Here is a 15,626-nt window from a genome sequence, read left to right on the forward strand (position 1 = left end):
AACCATCATTTTACTTTCACAGGATCCCCCAGAAAGAACGTCGCCCTGATGACAGCTGGAAGTAATTCTAGAGGACAACGTTCCCTCTCCCAGTAAAGTTTGCCCCTGGGTTTAGGGACATCATTTAGGGGTTGGGAGGTTGGGGGAGGAATTTTATAAGCTCAGGGATCATTTTGGAAAAAAAAAAGAGGGATGATGGGATAATAGATTTGTAATTATGAGTTACTGTTTTTAGACAAATATATTGGTATCGATTCTTGTATACTGATACAAAGTTAAATTATATTGACTATTGTATGCATGCATGTTTCTACCTCTGTTTAAAACATTTTTTTATGTATTGACATATATTGTATTGATATATATATATATAGTATATATTTACCATATTGCAGTGTACATTTCTACCTCTGATTAAGATACTTATATAATGTTTGTGTATTGATATATATTTACCATATTGCAATGTATATTTGTACAGTGTTTATATTTAGAGGTCATTGTCCTCATTTGTTACACAGTTGTTTATTGTCTTAGTCTTTAAGTTAGATATTGAGAATTATATAGATAAATAATCATCTAAGTTTGTCATTTATAATTAGACTAATCAGGTTCTTTAGATATATAGAGATTATACTCAGTATAGATAGATAGTCTTCAACCTCTTCAAAGAGCTGTAGAAAATGGCCTTTAATCTAACTCAGAGTTTTGTAATAGTGAGACACAATTGCTCCTGGCAACACTGCTCTATTCCCAAGAGAATGTTGAGTACCAAAGACACTCCACCTGGAGCCTTTCTTTTTGGTAGAACTGGCCTTGGGACAAAGAAATGCCCATACCTCAACCACTGACAGAGATACAGAGCGTGCATCAATGGATAAAACAGGACTGTCATATCCTGCCAAGACAGGGTAAGATAGTTTTGAAAAGTTGCCTGCCTTTGAAAATGGTATGTCATTTATGTTAGGCCTTAGCCAAAGTTGGTTGCTTCAACGCTGCAAACATGACTTTGGGTGATTGCCCAGGTAGCTAGTTGTCTCTGTGATTTGTTGCATGTTTTGGAAGTTGTTTTACGGAACTTCCTAATTACCCAGGTAACATTATTTCCCTTCTCAGATCTTTGATGGGGTTGAAGACTATATAAATGTAGTTACTTTTCTCTCATGACTTGGCCAAGTTATTTATTATACAAGATCTAAACTAGTTAGAATAGGATATTTGTACTTATTGTATATAATTTCGTAGTAGGTTTAGAACTCTCTTACTTAAACAAAAGGGGGATGTGTTGCGGGAGGTCCTTCTGCTCCTCCAGCCTATAGCCGCCAAGATACCAGCCCATTGGGGCATGGTCTCTCTCCCTTTAAAAAAGCGGCCACTTCACTCTCCTCTCTCTCTTCACTTCCTGCTCCACTGGCGACTAGACTCCCTTCCTGGTTGCGCAGAGGGCTGTTGTCTGGGACGGTGATCTGTAAGTTTTTTCCCCTTTAGATAAATACCACCCTATTAATCATAATTCCAAACTGGTGTGGCATTGTTTGTGACTTATGCCTTCAAGTCCCAGAGCAAACAAATTCAGGACTGACGTCCTCTCTTCCCTTACGGAAAACCTCCCTTGCCTGTGGTTGATTCTGTCTGTCCTGCCCACTCTATTCTACCAACATCAATGGTATGGGAACGAATAATACAATATACAGTACAGTTTCATGGTTTTCATTTAATTATTTGTCCACAAAGTTAAATTAGAGAAAATAATTGAAAAGTTAATTATAGAAGCCTTAACATGCAATGTGGACCTGGGTGCACTTTATGTTACAATCTATACTGGTTAGACCCCATGCTTTTTTAGGGCCATGGGCGTGAGTACAGTCCTAGCCCCATTTGTGACCATCACAGCCAGTGTCTCGGCTGGGTCAGACTAATGGACACATACATTGGTGTCTAATTGTTCACCCTGTGGTCCATCTGGGTGGTGGGTTGATAATTCTGTATCTTCATCCATCCCTGTCAATGGTATCGTTAGGATGTCATTACCAGATAGGGTTGTTCCAGACCACACAGACTCACCAAGAATTCACCTGTTTCTCTTGCATCCCTCCTCCCCCTGCATCTGGTCCCTCTACTCATCCCTAACCACAATCCCACTCTCTCATTGCTTCTTATTCCAACACTGTGCACCTGCAGAAGAACAATAAATACAGAATCATATATTGCTATAGTCTCAAATGTTAAAAATTTCGAATGAAAGATTTTAAGATATATAACAATTATTTCAGAGGTAACCCTGGAAAGATATTTTTCACTGAGTTTGTGTGTGTGTGTGTGTGTGTGTGTGTGTGTGTGTGTGTGTATGAGGGGTGGGCAAGTTTGGTGGCTGGAGAGATGTCACAGTGGTCAAGAGCACTTGCTGCTCATGTGAAGGACCTGGGTATGGTTATCAGAACCCACATGATGGCTTACAACTGTTTGTAAATTCAGTTTCAGGGAATCTGACACCCTCTGGCTGCCTCTGAGGGCACCAGGGACATACATCGCATATATATATATATGAAGGAAATGATGCTCTGTCTATGTGTTACTCTCATTGGTTAATAAAGAAACTGCCTTGGCTTTTTGATAGGGCAGGATTTAGATAGGTGGAGTAGACAGAACAGGATGCTGGGTAGAAGGAAGTGAGGTGAGATGCGATGGAGCCAGCCATCAGGTCAGACATGCTGAATCTTTCCCGGTAAAACATCACCTCGTAGTGCTACACAGATTATTAGAAGTGGGTTAATCAAGATGTGAGAGTTAGCCAAGAAGAGGCTAGATATAATGTGTCAGGCAGTGTTTAAAAGAATACAATTTGTGTGTTGTTATTTCGGGGCATAAGCTAACTAGGCGGCTGGGAGCCGGGTGGCAGGAACGCAGCCCACCACTCCATCTACAATATATATAAAACCAGAGAGGTGTTTGCAAAGATGAGTCATGGCATAAAAAAAATAAATACTATTGCGTACGTACCCTTGTGAATCTGAGGGATGGAGAATTGATGATTCTCAGTTTGTGTTCCCTGGGTGAGGGTGGTATTTCCTCCATCATTACTTCTCCAGCCTGAGGAATAATGGATTTCATTGTGAGTATCCATGTTAGACATCTTGAGAGAAGAAATCCCATTTATGCAGTGTGAGAAGCTTAGATTCTGGAAGCAGGTACAACTGACACTGACAACTGAATCAGTAACAACAACAAGAAACAAGTGACATCCAACAGAGATGAAGTACCAAACATGAGTATTGATGCTCTTCATGGCATCACTTGATATCCATCTGGAGTCTGGATCACTTTTACATCCCTTTTATAGGAGATGACTCCAGGGCCCAGAGAGGATAGATAACCTGTCTGGGATCACAGAGGTAGAATTTGAACCCAGACATTCCTAATCTACCAGGACCTTAACGCATAATTGAATCTTAACACTTAGTTGGGTAAACGATTAGATCCCATGAAATGAACGTTTTACCTTTTGAAAATGTAGTAATACATTATCATTTTAAAGTCTTTCAGGAGATAATTGCAAGAATACCTGTATTAATATATTAGGAAATGATATAATATTCTCACTCATATTCTTTATTATATTGAGAGTTGTTTATAATTGTAATTTAATTATAAGTTTTGTTTATAAACATGATATTATAATATTATAATCAATGCCTTGAATTTAGAATATTCTAAATAAGCAATAGTTTAAATATCTATTATATTAAGGAAGGACAATTGTTTAATTAAAATATCAAAAAGAACCAGGCCATGGTACTGCAGACCTTTAATCCCAACATTCAGGAGGTAGAGGCAGGTGGAACTCTGAGTTCAAAGCCAGCCTTGTCTACAGAACAAATTCTAGGATAGCCAAGGGCTACAGGGAGAAACCCTCTCTCAGAAAATCAAATCAAGTCAAATCAATCAATCAATCAGACAATCATTACATCAATACATCAAAGCTTTCCCCCTCAGTGGTCTATCTTCCCTGGAGAGGGGCTCTCAAGCTGTTACCCTGGTAACAAGTGGAGGTATCATTTGGGAGGTGCAGTTGTGTCGTGATCGTATGAGCTGAACGCAGAGGGGAAAATTCACTGCCTCCCCGATGTTCATGTTCATCATCCTTCTCTAACCTCCACTGGACAGAAGATCAGAACATGTAGGCCATGGCTAGTCAGTCAAGCAAGCCACAGACAGACAAGTGTGAATTCAAGAACATGGGTGACATATTCAGGAAACAAAACTTTCTTAGTCAAACCTGAGGACCAAAACTCTGATATTTAAACCCTGAACTTGGAAAAGCTACAGATGCAGAAAATGTTGTGGACATCAGAAACACGAGGAAAGAACACCCCATGTGAGGTGTGTGGGCTGGTTTTGTTTTGTCAGCAAAACAAGATAGGATCATGTAGGAAGAGGAACTCAAAATTGAGACAAATTTCCCCATTGGATTGGCCTGTAGACAAATCTGCAGGGACATTTTCTTGACTGATGATTGACATAACACCGCTGGAAAGTGTCACCCCTGTATGGGTGGTCCTCAGATATAAGAACGCAAGCCAAGCAAGCCATGGGAGCAAGCCAGTAAGCAGCGTTCCTTCATGACCTCTGCTTCAGTCCCTGCCTCAAGTTCCTATCCTGATGTCCCTTCCTGGTGGACTATAAACTGTAAGATGAAGTAAACCTTTTCCTCCCCACATTGCTTTAGGTCATGGGGTTTCATCACAGCAACAGAAAGCAAACGAGTTCACATGGGAGGAGACAGCAATGTTAACAGAGTCAATGAGAACAGACCATCAGATGAGGAGGGACCTGAGGGTGACCAGGTCAGGCTTTCTTGACAGCAGCTGTCACCAGGTCCTAAAGAACAAAAATCAAATGTTTGTTTCAGTAGTTGAAGCAGGTTACTCTTTTTGTGATACAAAGGCTGAAGGAGCCTTGAAGCATCAATCCAGAGCCCATCTGGAGCTGAGAAACTCTCCATGATTCTTGAGGTCAGACTCAGGTCATGAGAATAGTTTGTAAGGGTCAGCTCTGACTGAGAAAGCACTGCCTGGGTCACCCTAGCACCTGATGGTGACATGTCTTCACATCCATGTTTATAGCATGCCTACACTTGTCCCTGGAGCTTCCCAGTCCAGAGACCTTACCTGAGTTTCTAGCAGTCTCTGGACCACCTCTCTTCATAAAACGGTTTCCCCGTATATATCTGATGGCTCGTCCCTGCTGGTCTTCTCACGAGGACTCAGGAACAGCCTGTCTCATTCCCTCCCATTCCTGCTATTCCTTCCTGTATTTTCTCTCTGTATTTCCCCTACTTCTGTTCCATGTTTTCTATCATATTAGCAGTATACGGTCAAGAACACAGACTCTGCCTCCTGAGTGCCTGGATTCTTACTTTTCATATGACCCTGTGAACACTCCACACACAGTCTCTCTCAAGACTAGCTTCCTCATCTATAAACTGGGCATCTGAATGATACCAATACTTTATACCAGCTGGGGTAGAGGGCAACATGTGTTTGATGCTAACCAAAGGGAGAAACTGGCAACATGGGTCTTTCTGGCATCGTCCGTTATTCTTTCTGCTCTCATTCATCTCCTTTCTCTGTCTCAGTGAATCCGTGTAATCTCCCCACACCTCTACCACTCTCTTGCTGTGTGTATTCCTCTATCTATCTTTTTTTCTGCAATGTTGTTGATCTCAAACAACATTTCTCCTGTTTGAATCCATCTCTTCTAAAATGAAGTGTGAGACTGTGACATACTAAGAAATGGTAGTTTTGGTCTTCATCTCCTGTTCCTGTTCAAATCCTAGATAGGTTCCCAAGTGATTAAGTTGGAAAGAGAGTCAGTCTACCCTTGAGCATAGCCAGCCTTCCTCAGTAACACCACAGTGCACATTGAAGAGGTAAAGTTTGGAAAGTCCTTAGGAATGGAGGGCTGGCTGCCAGGGGAACAAAACATGATAACAGCATGGAAACCCTGACCTCCAAGGTGAGAAGACCTAGAAGTTGACTTGATCTCATGGCTACTGATTTTATTCATCATGCCTGTATGATGGAACTTTTGTTAAAGATCCTAAGAGACTCTGTTCAGAGAGATTTTGCGTTGGCAACCTCCATAGTGCTGGAAGGGTGGTGTGCCCAGGGATGACAAGAGAGTGTTGTATTCATTCTCTCCCTGTTATTCCCTGGGGTGGCTCTCTCCCATGTGGTTATTGTTAGTGTGCGTATGTGTGCAGAGAACAGAAGATGACCTTGGGTGTCATTTTTCAGGTGGCATCAACCTCCTTTTATAGAGATAGAGTCTCTCACTGGACTAAACCTCATCAATTTTCCTGGGCATTGATCTCAAGGGAGCTGCCTGTCTCTGCCTCCCTGGTACTAGGATTACAGCTCCTGCCCCTGTGTCTTGAGTTGTTTTTCTACACGAGTTTAGGGGATCAAACTCAGGCCCTGTGCTTGTATGCACTTTGACCCCTGAGTCATCTCCCCACCTCCCCTCATCCTAGCTGACTATTTTTGAGGTATAACTTTTCTAATGTATTGTAAGTTAACATTTCCCCAAGGTTCATGAGCTATGCTAATAGTTCTGTAGCCTGAGGGGCCACAGCAACCTCTGATGTATGTTGAGTTGAGCAGAAGCACAGGTCACACCCCAGAATTTATAACCAGCCTCTCAAGTGGGGAGGCACTGAACGCTTTATCTGAATTTAATTAAATGCTGGTGTCTGGAGAGTTGGTTGGTGTGGGAAACCCCACTCATCACACATCTGGTGTCAGAGACCAGTGCATGTAAGGGCAAGACAAATCAGGAACATCTCTCTTACAGAGTATTTCCTCTTTGATGTCACTGTGGACCATACTGCTTCACCTTTCACAGTTCCATATTGGCCACCTCCTTCAGAGGCTTCTCTAAATCACAATTATTTCTGAGTAGTCATATTCTCAATCTGGCTGCTGACACTGGGCTCAGGTCCACCTTCACGGTTATCAGGCAGCCCGTCTGCTACCATGGTAGCTCTGCCAGTACCTTTCATCACACTAGAGGCTGGTCAGCTTGGATCTCAAGTGCATCTTCCTTCCACGACTCATATTCTAGAGGTTTCCCCCTCAGAATGGCACTACTGGGTGTTGCTTTTACCTTTAATAGGCAGAGGTGAGCTGAAGAAACTTAGATTACTGAGGTGTATCCTTGAAGGACACAGGCACATACACTCCCTCCTTGCTTCCAGGTCACCATGAAGCAAACAGCCTTGCTTCTCCCAATCCCTTCCTTTGGTGTCATGCCCACCATAACAAATGAGGTCAAACCATCTGGGCTGAAGTTCCTAACATCATGAACTGAAATTAATTGACTTCTCAGGTATCTCTTTTGTTTTTGATGGAGTTTTACTATGTATAATTGGCTGTTCTCAAACTCACAATCCTTCTGCCTCAGAATGTGAGTGCCCAGCTTCTCTTGGGTAATTTGTCCTGGTGCAGGAAAGCTAACACCAGGTTCATACCCACTCCCATTACTGCTTTCTGTTTTTCCCCAAGTCACATTCTGCTAAGGATCACCTTTACTTGCTGGTCCCTGTGGCAATAATAACCTCTCTCCAGGTATAGTTACCTTGTTCAACACTGAGCTGTGAGTTCGGATACCTTCTATCGATTTCTTCGGACCACAATTCGTTCTGTGGTAAGACTGAAGTGGGAGGGAGAGGGAAGAAGAGGAGAAAACCATTAGAGATCTTTAGCAGGAACAAGAGGCAACATTTCTGCGTTACACATTTAGGAGTTTCCACTCTTGCCATCACTCCATTTTCAATTTGTCCAACATGACAAAGTTTACCCAGCATGTCCTGGAACAGAGAAGACTCCCACAGGGGAGAGTTTATGCTTCCCATACAGAAAGGAGGCACTCAGGGTCAAGAGTGAAAAAGTAGAAGACACATTTGTGCTGTGTTCCTATTCCAGTATTCACAGAATAGGCAAGATAGATGTCAAAACAGGAAAAAAATAGAAACTCAACATGGTTTCCAGGCTGTAACAATTATAAGAAGAAAGAGGGGCTTTCCTGGAGGGAAGGTCTAAGATCTGGAGGCTTGATAATGGGCAGGCTTTAAAGATGGACAAGATGGGGTTGAAGAACTGGCTCATACATTGTTGATTTCTATGAGCATGTGGTGCTAAGCTAAGATGGATCCTGCAACCCACAGCTGAGCTGTCACTCAAGGTGGGGGTAGTGAACCTGATGGCCTCCTATGTACAATATTATAAGGGCTCCACTGAAGAGACACAGCAGTGCTACCCTACAGGGACTGAGTTCTTCCTGTCCTCTTCTCCATAGCCTGATGCTCATGGGGCTCTCATTGTCTTAGCCTGAATACCCAGCCTACCAGACCTCGGGAGGGTGTCAACATTAGCCATTAGATGTAAGTTTTGTGATGGTACATAACGTGTTAATTTTTAAACTGCTATAACTCAGATTGTGCAACACTGTATATGACACATGGTAGATGTTTAATATTTGGTTATTGAGGGGAAATAAGGACTGTGATCTCCAAGGGTGATACTAAACCCAATTACCATTTTTAAATCTTTCAAAAATGCGTTCCAAATCAGGGTATGCCTCCATATTTTGCTTACAGAACAATAAATCTAGAGCCTTCAGGTCATGTTTCTTTTCCAGTTCTTCCAAGACTCTGTAGACCACTTTTCGTAAAGGGATCAGGTTTCCACAGGATTCTTGAAAATCCTTAAAAGATATTTAATGGAGAAAATTTAAATGCAGACTTCCAGGTCACAGAAGAACCTTAGGAAACAATTATAGTTAGTGTACCTCAATCTGCAACAGACATATCTTCTATTGAAAAGTTTTATATTTGCATGGCTACTTCATGAAACAAGTGCATATTTTCTCTGTGAAAATACTAGCTAGTGATTTTGAGCTCCAACCATTATTTCTATGACATGTAAGAAGAACCACTTTCTGTAACAAAGGAACACTAGGGCTAAGGGTTAACAATGGGGCTGGTGAGATGGTTCAGTGGGTTACAGGCACTTGTCACCAATCCTGATGGTCTGAGCTCAATCACTGGGATTCAGATGGTGAAAGTGGAGAACCAACTAGCCACAGGCTGGCCTCTGACTTCTACACATGCAGAGCAGCAGGCTCATACACACATGTACACACAATACAAACATACACATACTTACAGGTAAATAAGTAATAAATGCATTTTTTTAGAATGGAAAGACTAAAGATATGGTCAAATCGAGAGTACTTGCTGCTCTTGCATAGAACCCTAGTTCGGTTCCCAGCGTTCATACACCTCACAAACACCTGTAACTCAAAAACAACGGATTTGGTGCTCTTTTGTGGCACACAAATGGTATGCACACATATACACAAGCAAAATACTTGTACACATAAAAATAAAAATAGGTGCATTCTTAAAAAAAACAACAACAAAAACCAGTTAACTAACATGGCAGGTGGCCAATGCTGTTCTGTTAATCTGACACCACCTTTCCTCCTGTAGGAAACTACGTGTCCATTCCCTCTGACCGTGAACTCTACTGGAGGGCCAAATATTCATAAAGCAAAAAAAAAAAATTAAAGGAGCTGGAGAGATGATTCAATGGTTGAGTGTATTTGCTGCTCCTGCAGAGGTTTGGGTTCGATTCTCATCCCTGTCATGGTGTTAACAACCACCTGTATCTCCAGTGTCTGGGGATCTGGAGCTCTCTTCTGCCCTCCAGAGGCACCAGGAATACCGGTGGTGCATAGGCACACATGCAGAGAAAACACTTGTATACATAAAATAAAAATGAATAGGTTCAAAAAATCGCTCTAAAAGAGACCCTGTAGGTATTTTGTTCTTAGAGCTAGGGCTTAAAAATATATATTAATTAAAATAAAATGTGCTCAATGAAATATCATTAAGTCAGTTCAATAAAATTATTCAATAGTAAATTAAAAACACTTTGAGTTTTAGTTTAATTGTTAGTTTAGTTTCATTTTAATTTCATAATTCACATGGTGTGAAATGCATAAGACATTGCCCATCATTGGAGAACCCCTGTTCTGCTCTGGCTTGTCTTCAACAATACTCACCCTGATTCCAGAAGGGACCATGGAACACCTTCCTCTCAGATAGAAGCAGGACTATCTATCTCCTGAAGCCTCTGCTTCTCCCCCGCTTGATACAATGAGAGAGCACTTCCAGAAATATTTACATGACACATGTTGCTCCCCAGAAAGGCAGATTTTAAACCTGAGTCCAGAATTCTGATTTATAATTCATGAATTTATTATTGAACTAATGTCTCTACAAAATGCTATGAAAACTTTGTCAATAATTCTTTGTTAAAAATTGGGTCCAGGGGCTGGAGATCTGGCTCGTGGTTAAGAGCACGTGCTGCTCTCACAGAGGACCCAGGGTGATTCCCAGCACCCACATCAGATGACTCACAACTGCCTGTATTTCCTGTTCCATGGAATCTGAAGCTTTTTCTGGACTCTGTGTGAACCTATGTGAACACACACACACACACACACACACACACAAAAATGAGCATGGAGGTGAAAACTTTGGTTAAAAATTAACTCCATCTTTTTTTATTTTTTATTTTTTTCTGGGTCAGGATGCAAGAAACTTCACTTACGTCATACTGCCTGTTGCTGATGACATTGTAGTCACGGAAAATCTCTAGAAAAGGAAATAAATCTTTTATTGCATCTGAAATGTCCAATTTAAATATTCTGAAGAGCCGGAATATAGATTCTGTGTTCTCGTGTACTGTGGACATCCTAGAGAAAAATACAATGGGGAAATGGTTATCAGGACTTGGACTACATGCATGTGGAAATGAAAGAAAGACTATAAAGAACTAACACACATTAGATAGGTGGTCTTGAGTTAACCCCAATAAATAAAATGAATTAACTCCAATAAATTTCCACATTCTGGGTTCAAGTGAGAGAGAACCTGCTTTGTTATATAAGATGGAGAGAGATGGACGAAGACTCCCAGCATCAACGTCTGACTTCTACACACATGTGCACATTCATACATGTGCATCTGCACACATAAGCCCTCTCACATGTGAATGTTTTTACATACATGCATGTATACTGCACATCCACACACATACAAAAATAAAATGAAACATAATGTTAATTATGATTCAAAAATTTCACGACTCGGTGTTCTCGTACATATGAAAAGGAATAATCTAAGCAGCTTATATGCAAAAATATTTCTAGTAGCATTATTGAAAGCAAAAGTTAGGAACAGTTGAAATGTACTTTCAATGTGAAAAGGAATATTCTAAGCGGCTTATATGAAAATATTTCTAGTAGCATTATTGAAAGCAAAAGTTAGGAACAGTTAAAATATACTTGCATTGGAGGGTAGAAAAATAAACCTGAACAATCCATACAATGAAATACTATTCCTCAAAAAAAGGAGCAAAATGCTAATACATTCTGTGAGTGAATGGATCTCAAAAACACTTTTTCTTAATAAAGGAAGCCACACACAGAAGGCCACATAATGGATAATTCCATATCTATAAAATGCCCTGAAATTCTCTATAGAGACAGATGTATGTGTTGTTGCATGGACTAAGGGGACCATGAACGGACTGTCCACAGCTGTGAGGGGTTCTTCAGGAGATGGGTAAGGCCTAAGTTCCAAACTTGGACTGTGCTGCTGGTTGCATGACTCTGCAAAAGTCATTAGAATGTACATTAAAATAGTAAATTATATTGCAAGTAAATTATACTCAAAAAACTGTCAAAAATGTGAAAATGGATATCCAAAAAGATGAACAGATCGTTAAAGGTGACAGGCTGCATTTTCTCCCCTCTGGAGCATGGGAAAAGGCAGATATTGTGAAGAACAAACACACATTGTATCATAGCTGGTTTGGGTTTTAAAATTTTGTTTGTTTGTTTTGTTTTCTGTCAACTTGACACAAGCTAGTTATCTGAAAAGAGGAACCTCAGTTGAAAAAGAGAATGCCTCCTTCTGTACTGCCTGTAGGCAAGTCTAAAGGGAATTTTCTTGATTGGTGATTGATGTGGGAGGGCTCAGTTCACTGTGGGCATTGTCAGCCCTGGACAGCTGGTCCTCCAGTATATAAGAAAGCAAATGGATCCAGCCAGTAAGCAGTGTTATTCCATAGTTTCTGCTCAGATTCCTGCCTCCAGGATCCTGCTCTGACTTCCTTTGGTGATGGACTGTGATGTGAATGTGTAGCCAGAAGAACCATTTCCTCCCCAGGTTGTTTTTGGTCATGGTGATATATCACTGCAATAGAAACCCTAACTAACACTGTATGATTGCATGTTCCCATGGTCTGAACAGGAATGTCAGGAGGTGACAAACAATACTTAAGTTAAAAAGATATCTTGTTGATGTCAGGATATCCATGAATTTAACACTCAGCACAGAACAACCAAGCAGAAACTATCACTGCCCACACTCCAAGGAACTGGAGGAGGAGGCTAAACCTTACCCATGGGCTGCAAAACTCACATCAGAAAGACAAGTAAGCAGTTTCATTTTGACTGCATTGCCCCTTGCTCAGGCTGGAATAGGTTTCCAAGGTGGTGACCCTGAATCTAAAGTTTCTTTATAGTGGGGAAACAGAACCAAATGAGAGCATATGGCTCCCCAGAACTCTAAGATGCCCACGGGAGTGCTCCCTCTGTTTTCCTCAATGAAGAATACTGATGACTCAGCAGCAGACCAAGGAGAAACCAAGAATGGGGCAGGGATGAAAGACTGGGAATGGAGCTCTGCCTCCACTATCAGTGACATCCCATGGGTGATGGAGGAAGGTCATTGGCTAATAAAGGAACTGCCTTGGCCCATTTTATTGGTTAGAAGATAGGTGGGAGGAGTAAACAGAACAGAAGGCTGGGAGGAAGAGGAAGTGAGCTCAGACTCCACAGCTCTCCTCTCGGGAGCAGATGCCTCAGAGAGATGCCATGCCCCGCTCCTGGGCAGACACACGCCATGAAGCTCCAACCCAGGATGGACTAGGCTAGAATCTTCCCGGTAAGACTGGTTCTCACAGATTATTAGAGATGGGTTGATCGGGATGTGAGAATTAGCCTGTAAGTGCTAGAGCTAAAGGGCCAAGCAGTGTTTAAAAGAATACAGTGTTCGTGTAATTATTTTGGGGCATAAGCTAGCCGAGCAGGCAGCCGGGGTGCTGGGGACGCAGCCCCGCTGCTCTTATTACTACACATGGGAGATCCCAGTCTTCTGTTGTGATCTGCAAAGCCAGGCTGTGCCTCCATCTGTCCTGGGACCACACTGACCAGCCCTTCCTAGCCAGTGTTCCAGTCTGGATACAGAGACAGCTCACTCCCCAGGACAATATGCTGGCTCTGCCTCACAGCAAAGCATAACCTTGGCTCGACACATCCAAGCAGCCCAATAGCAAGGCACACCATCTGGTCAGAGCCTAACCTATGGTCTCACCTAGGCCAACAGTCAAACTGGCCATCTGCCTAACTCCAGAGCATAGCTTCTAACCTGGACAGACCAAGAATCCTAAACAGCGCTAGGTCCAGATTCAGAAGAAGCCAGCCTGTGTCACAATGTTTAACCAAACTGACACTTTCCTAACTTCAGAGGAAAGTTCTGGTATTTGTGACTAAGGAGCGTCTTAGCCTTGTTTATAAAACTCATGAACAGGAAACCAATGCAGAAATCCTTCCACAGATGTCAGACATTTCTTCTCATCCCAACAGGATGTTTCAAAGCAAGAATGCTTCAACATTTGCAAAACGGTAAATGGGATGCATCGCATTCATACAAGGCAAACATAAACCATGTCCCCCAGCAGATGCTGAAAAGGTATTGGGCAAACTCAGCATGTGTTCATGATAGAAATAAACCTCTCAAAATTCAGCCAAGAAGAACTGTACCTCAGTGTAATAAGTATTATATATGGGGAAGCCAGGATGTTATTTTCAAAAGCAAAAAGCTTAGAGCATTTACCCCTGTGGTCAGGGACAAGGAAAGGACGTTCACTCTAGGCAGTGTCTCTTATACTGTGCTTAAAGGAAGAAAAGAAGGAAGAAAGGGAAGGATGGAGGAAGGTAGAGTAAGTAAAACTGAAAGTAACATTACTTTATATGTACAAAATCCTAAAGATTATACACACATAATAGTACTAATTAATAAATTCAGTGAAGTTATAGGGTCAAAAAATCAACATTCATAGTGATACATGTGGAAAAGAAATTAAAAGAACTTTTCTTTAAAAAAGAATAGTATGGGGGAGAGAGAGAGAGAGAGAGAGAGAGAGAGAGAGAATGACTTGCTGAAATAATCCTATTGTACACTGTCAAGATTTGCTACTCAGATTAGTTTAATAAAAAGTTGATTGGCTGGGAGCCAGGCAGAAATTATAGTTGGGATCACCAAACTGGGAAAATAAAGGGAAGAATAAGGGTAGAGTCCAAGGAGATGCCAGCCAGCTGCCAAGGAAGCAGGATGTGTAGAGAATGAGGTAGCAAGTCATGAGTCATGGAGCAAAGAATAGATAAGAAACATGGGCTAATTTAAACCTGAGAGTTAGGTAGTAATAAGCCTGAGGCACTGGCTAAGCATTTGTAATTAACATTAGGCTTCTGGGTGATTATTTGAGAGCGTTTCAGGGACAGGAAAACTCAGCCAACAAATTGCACCTACTGTGGGCATAGATCCACATAAAAAAGCCTAAAAAGTTTCTAAACACAGAGAGCCAGACTCACAGTCTCCTGCCAGTCACTTCTCCCAACAGCTACCTGTGAGATGGACCCAGCAGCCAACTGCTGTGAGCTAAGTCATGTGACAGGTTCTTGCAGTCTCTCCTACAGTCCACAGTACAGAGACTCTCCCAGCCAATGTCTGCAGGCTTGAGAGCTCTGCCAACATGCTCCATGGCAGCTTAAGGGGTTTGGCTCATGCAGACAAAAAAGTTTATAGATAGGCAGTAAAGACAGATTCAGGCAGAAATAAAAAACCTCTGGATGGGTTACAGTATGTTAAAAAAATATATGTAGGAATGGTAGAGGAAAGAAAAGGGTAGAAAAGGTCCTTAAACAGGGAATAGAGTAATAAAGTATAATTAGCAATGTAAAGATAGGAAATACACAGAGTCTGGATCCTGTATGTTAATATGGTGTCTTTGAATTTTTTGGCTGCTAAGAGACACTAGATAATAATAACTACTAGATTCAACCAACCTATATATTTTATAAATATCTTGACTTCAAAAGTTAAGTCAAAAGATGTGTTACTTTGGGGGAGAGGTTATGCTTTTATTTCTACAGGGAATGAGAAGCTGTGGATTCATTCTAGGTTAAAGAAAATTGAGTTTGCTCAAGGAACCCCCCCACCCTGAAAAATCCTGGCTACAAACAAACAAAAAATAAATGTAAAAGAACTACAAGATATGTAATATATATATTTTACCTGCTCAAACACATAGCAAAAATATCTTTACTGACCTGTGTACAGTGAACAATCTATACTTGTATTAATACAGATATGTTTGTTACCTTTAAAAGTTTATGCATCTTTAGAGTGAGGAAACTAAACACCAATGAAA

The 15,626-nt window shown here is 41.3% G+C and overlaps 1 protein-coding gene across 1 annotated transcript in view; it reads right to left on the reverse strand.

The window, feature by feature from the left end:
• LOC121447140 (nuclear body protein SP140-like protein) overlaps positions 1–15,626 on the reverse strand; it is a 93,515-nt gene that overhangs the window by 70,196 nt on the left and 7,693 nt on the right. The window contains exons 2-6 of the mRNA XM_041650221.1: positions 10,677–10,821; positions 8,595–8,763; positions 7,636–7,710; positions 4,813–4,878; positions 3,001–3,090 (exon numbers count right to left, since the gene is read on the reverse strand). Of these exons, the coding sequence (XP_041506155.1) occupies positions 3,001–3,090; positions 4,813–4,878; positions 7,636–7,710; positions 8,595–8,763; positions 10,677–10,820 (544 nt within the window). The 5' untranslated portion in view covers position 10,821. The remainder of the gene's footprint in view (positions 1–3,000; positions 3,091–4,812; positions 4,879–7,635; positions 7,711–8,594; positions 8,764–10,676; positions 10,822–15,626) is intronic.

Source organism: Microtus oregoni, unplaced genomic scaffold (assembly GCF_018167655.1).
Source record: "Microtus oregoni isolate MIOR12 unplaced genomic scaffold, Mior012 000004F_ref0000308, whole genome shotgun sequence".
Classification (NCBI taxonomy): Eukaryota; Metazoa; Chordata; class Mammalia; order Rodentia; family Cricetidae; genus Microtus; species Microtus oregoni.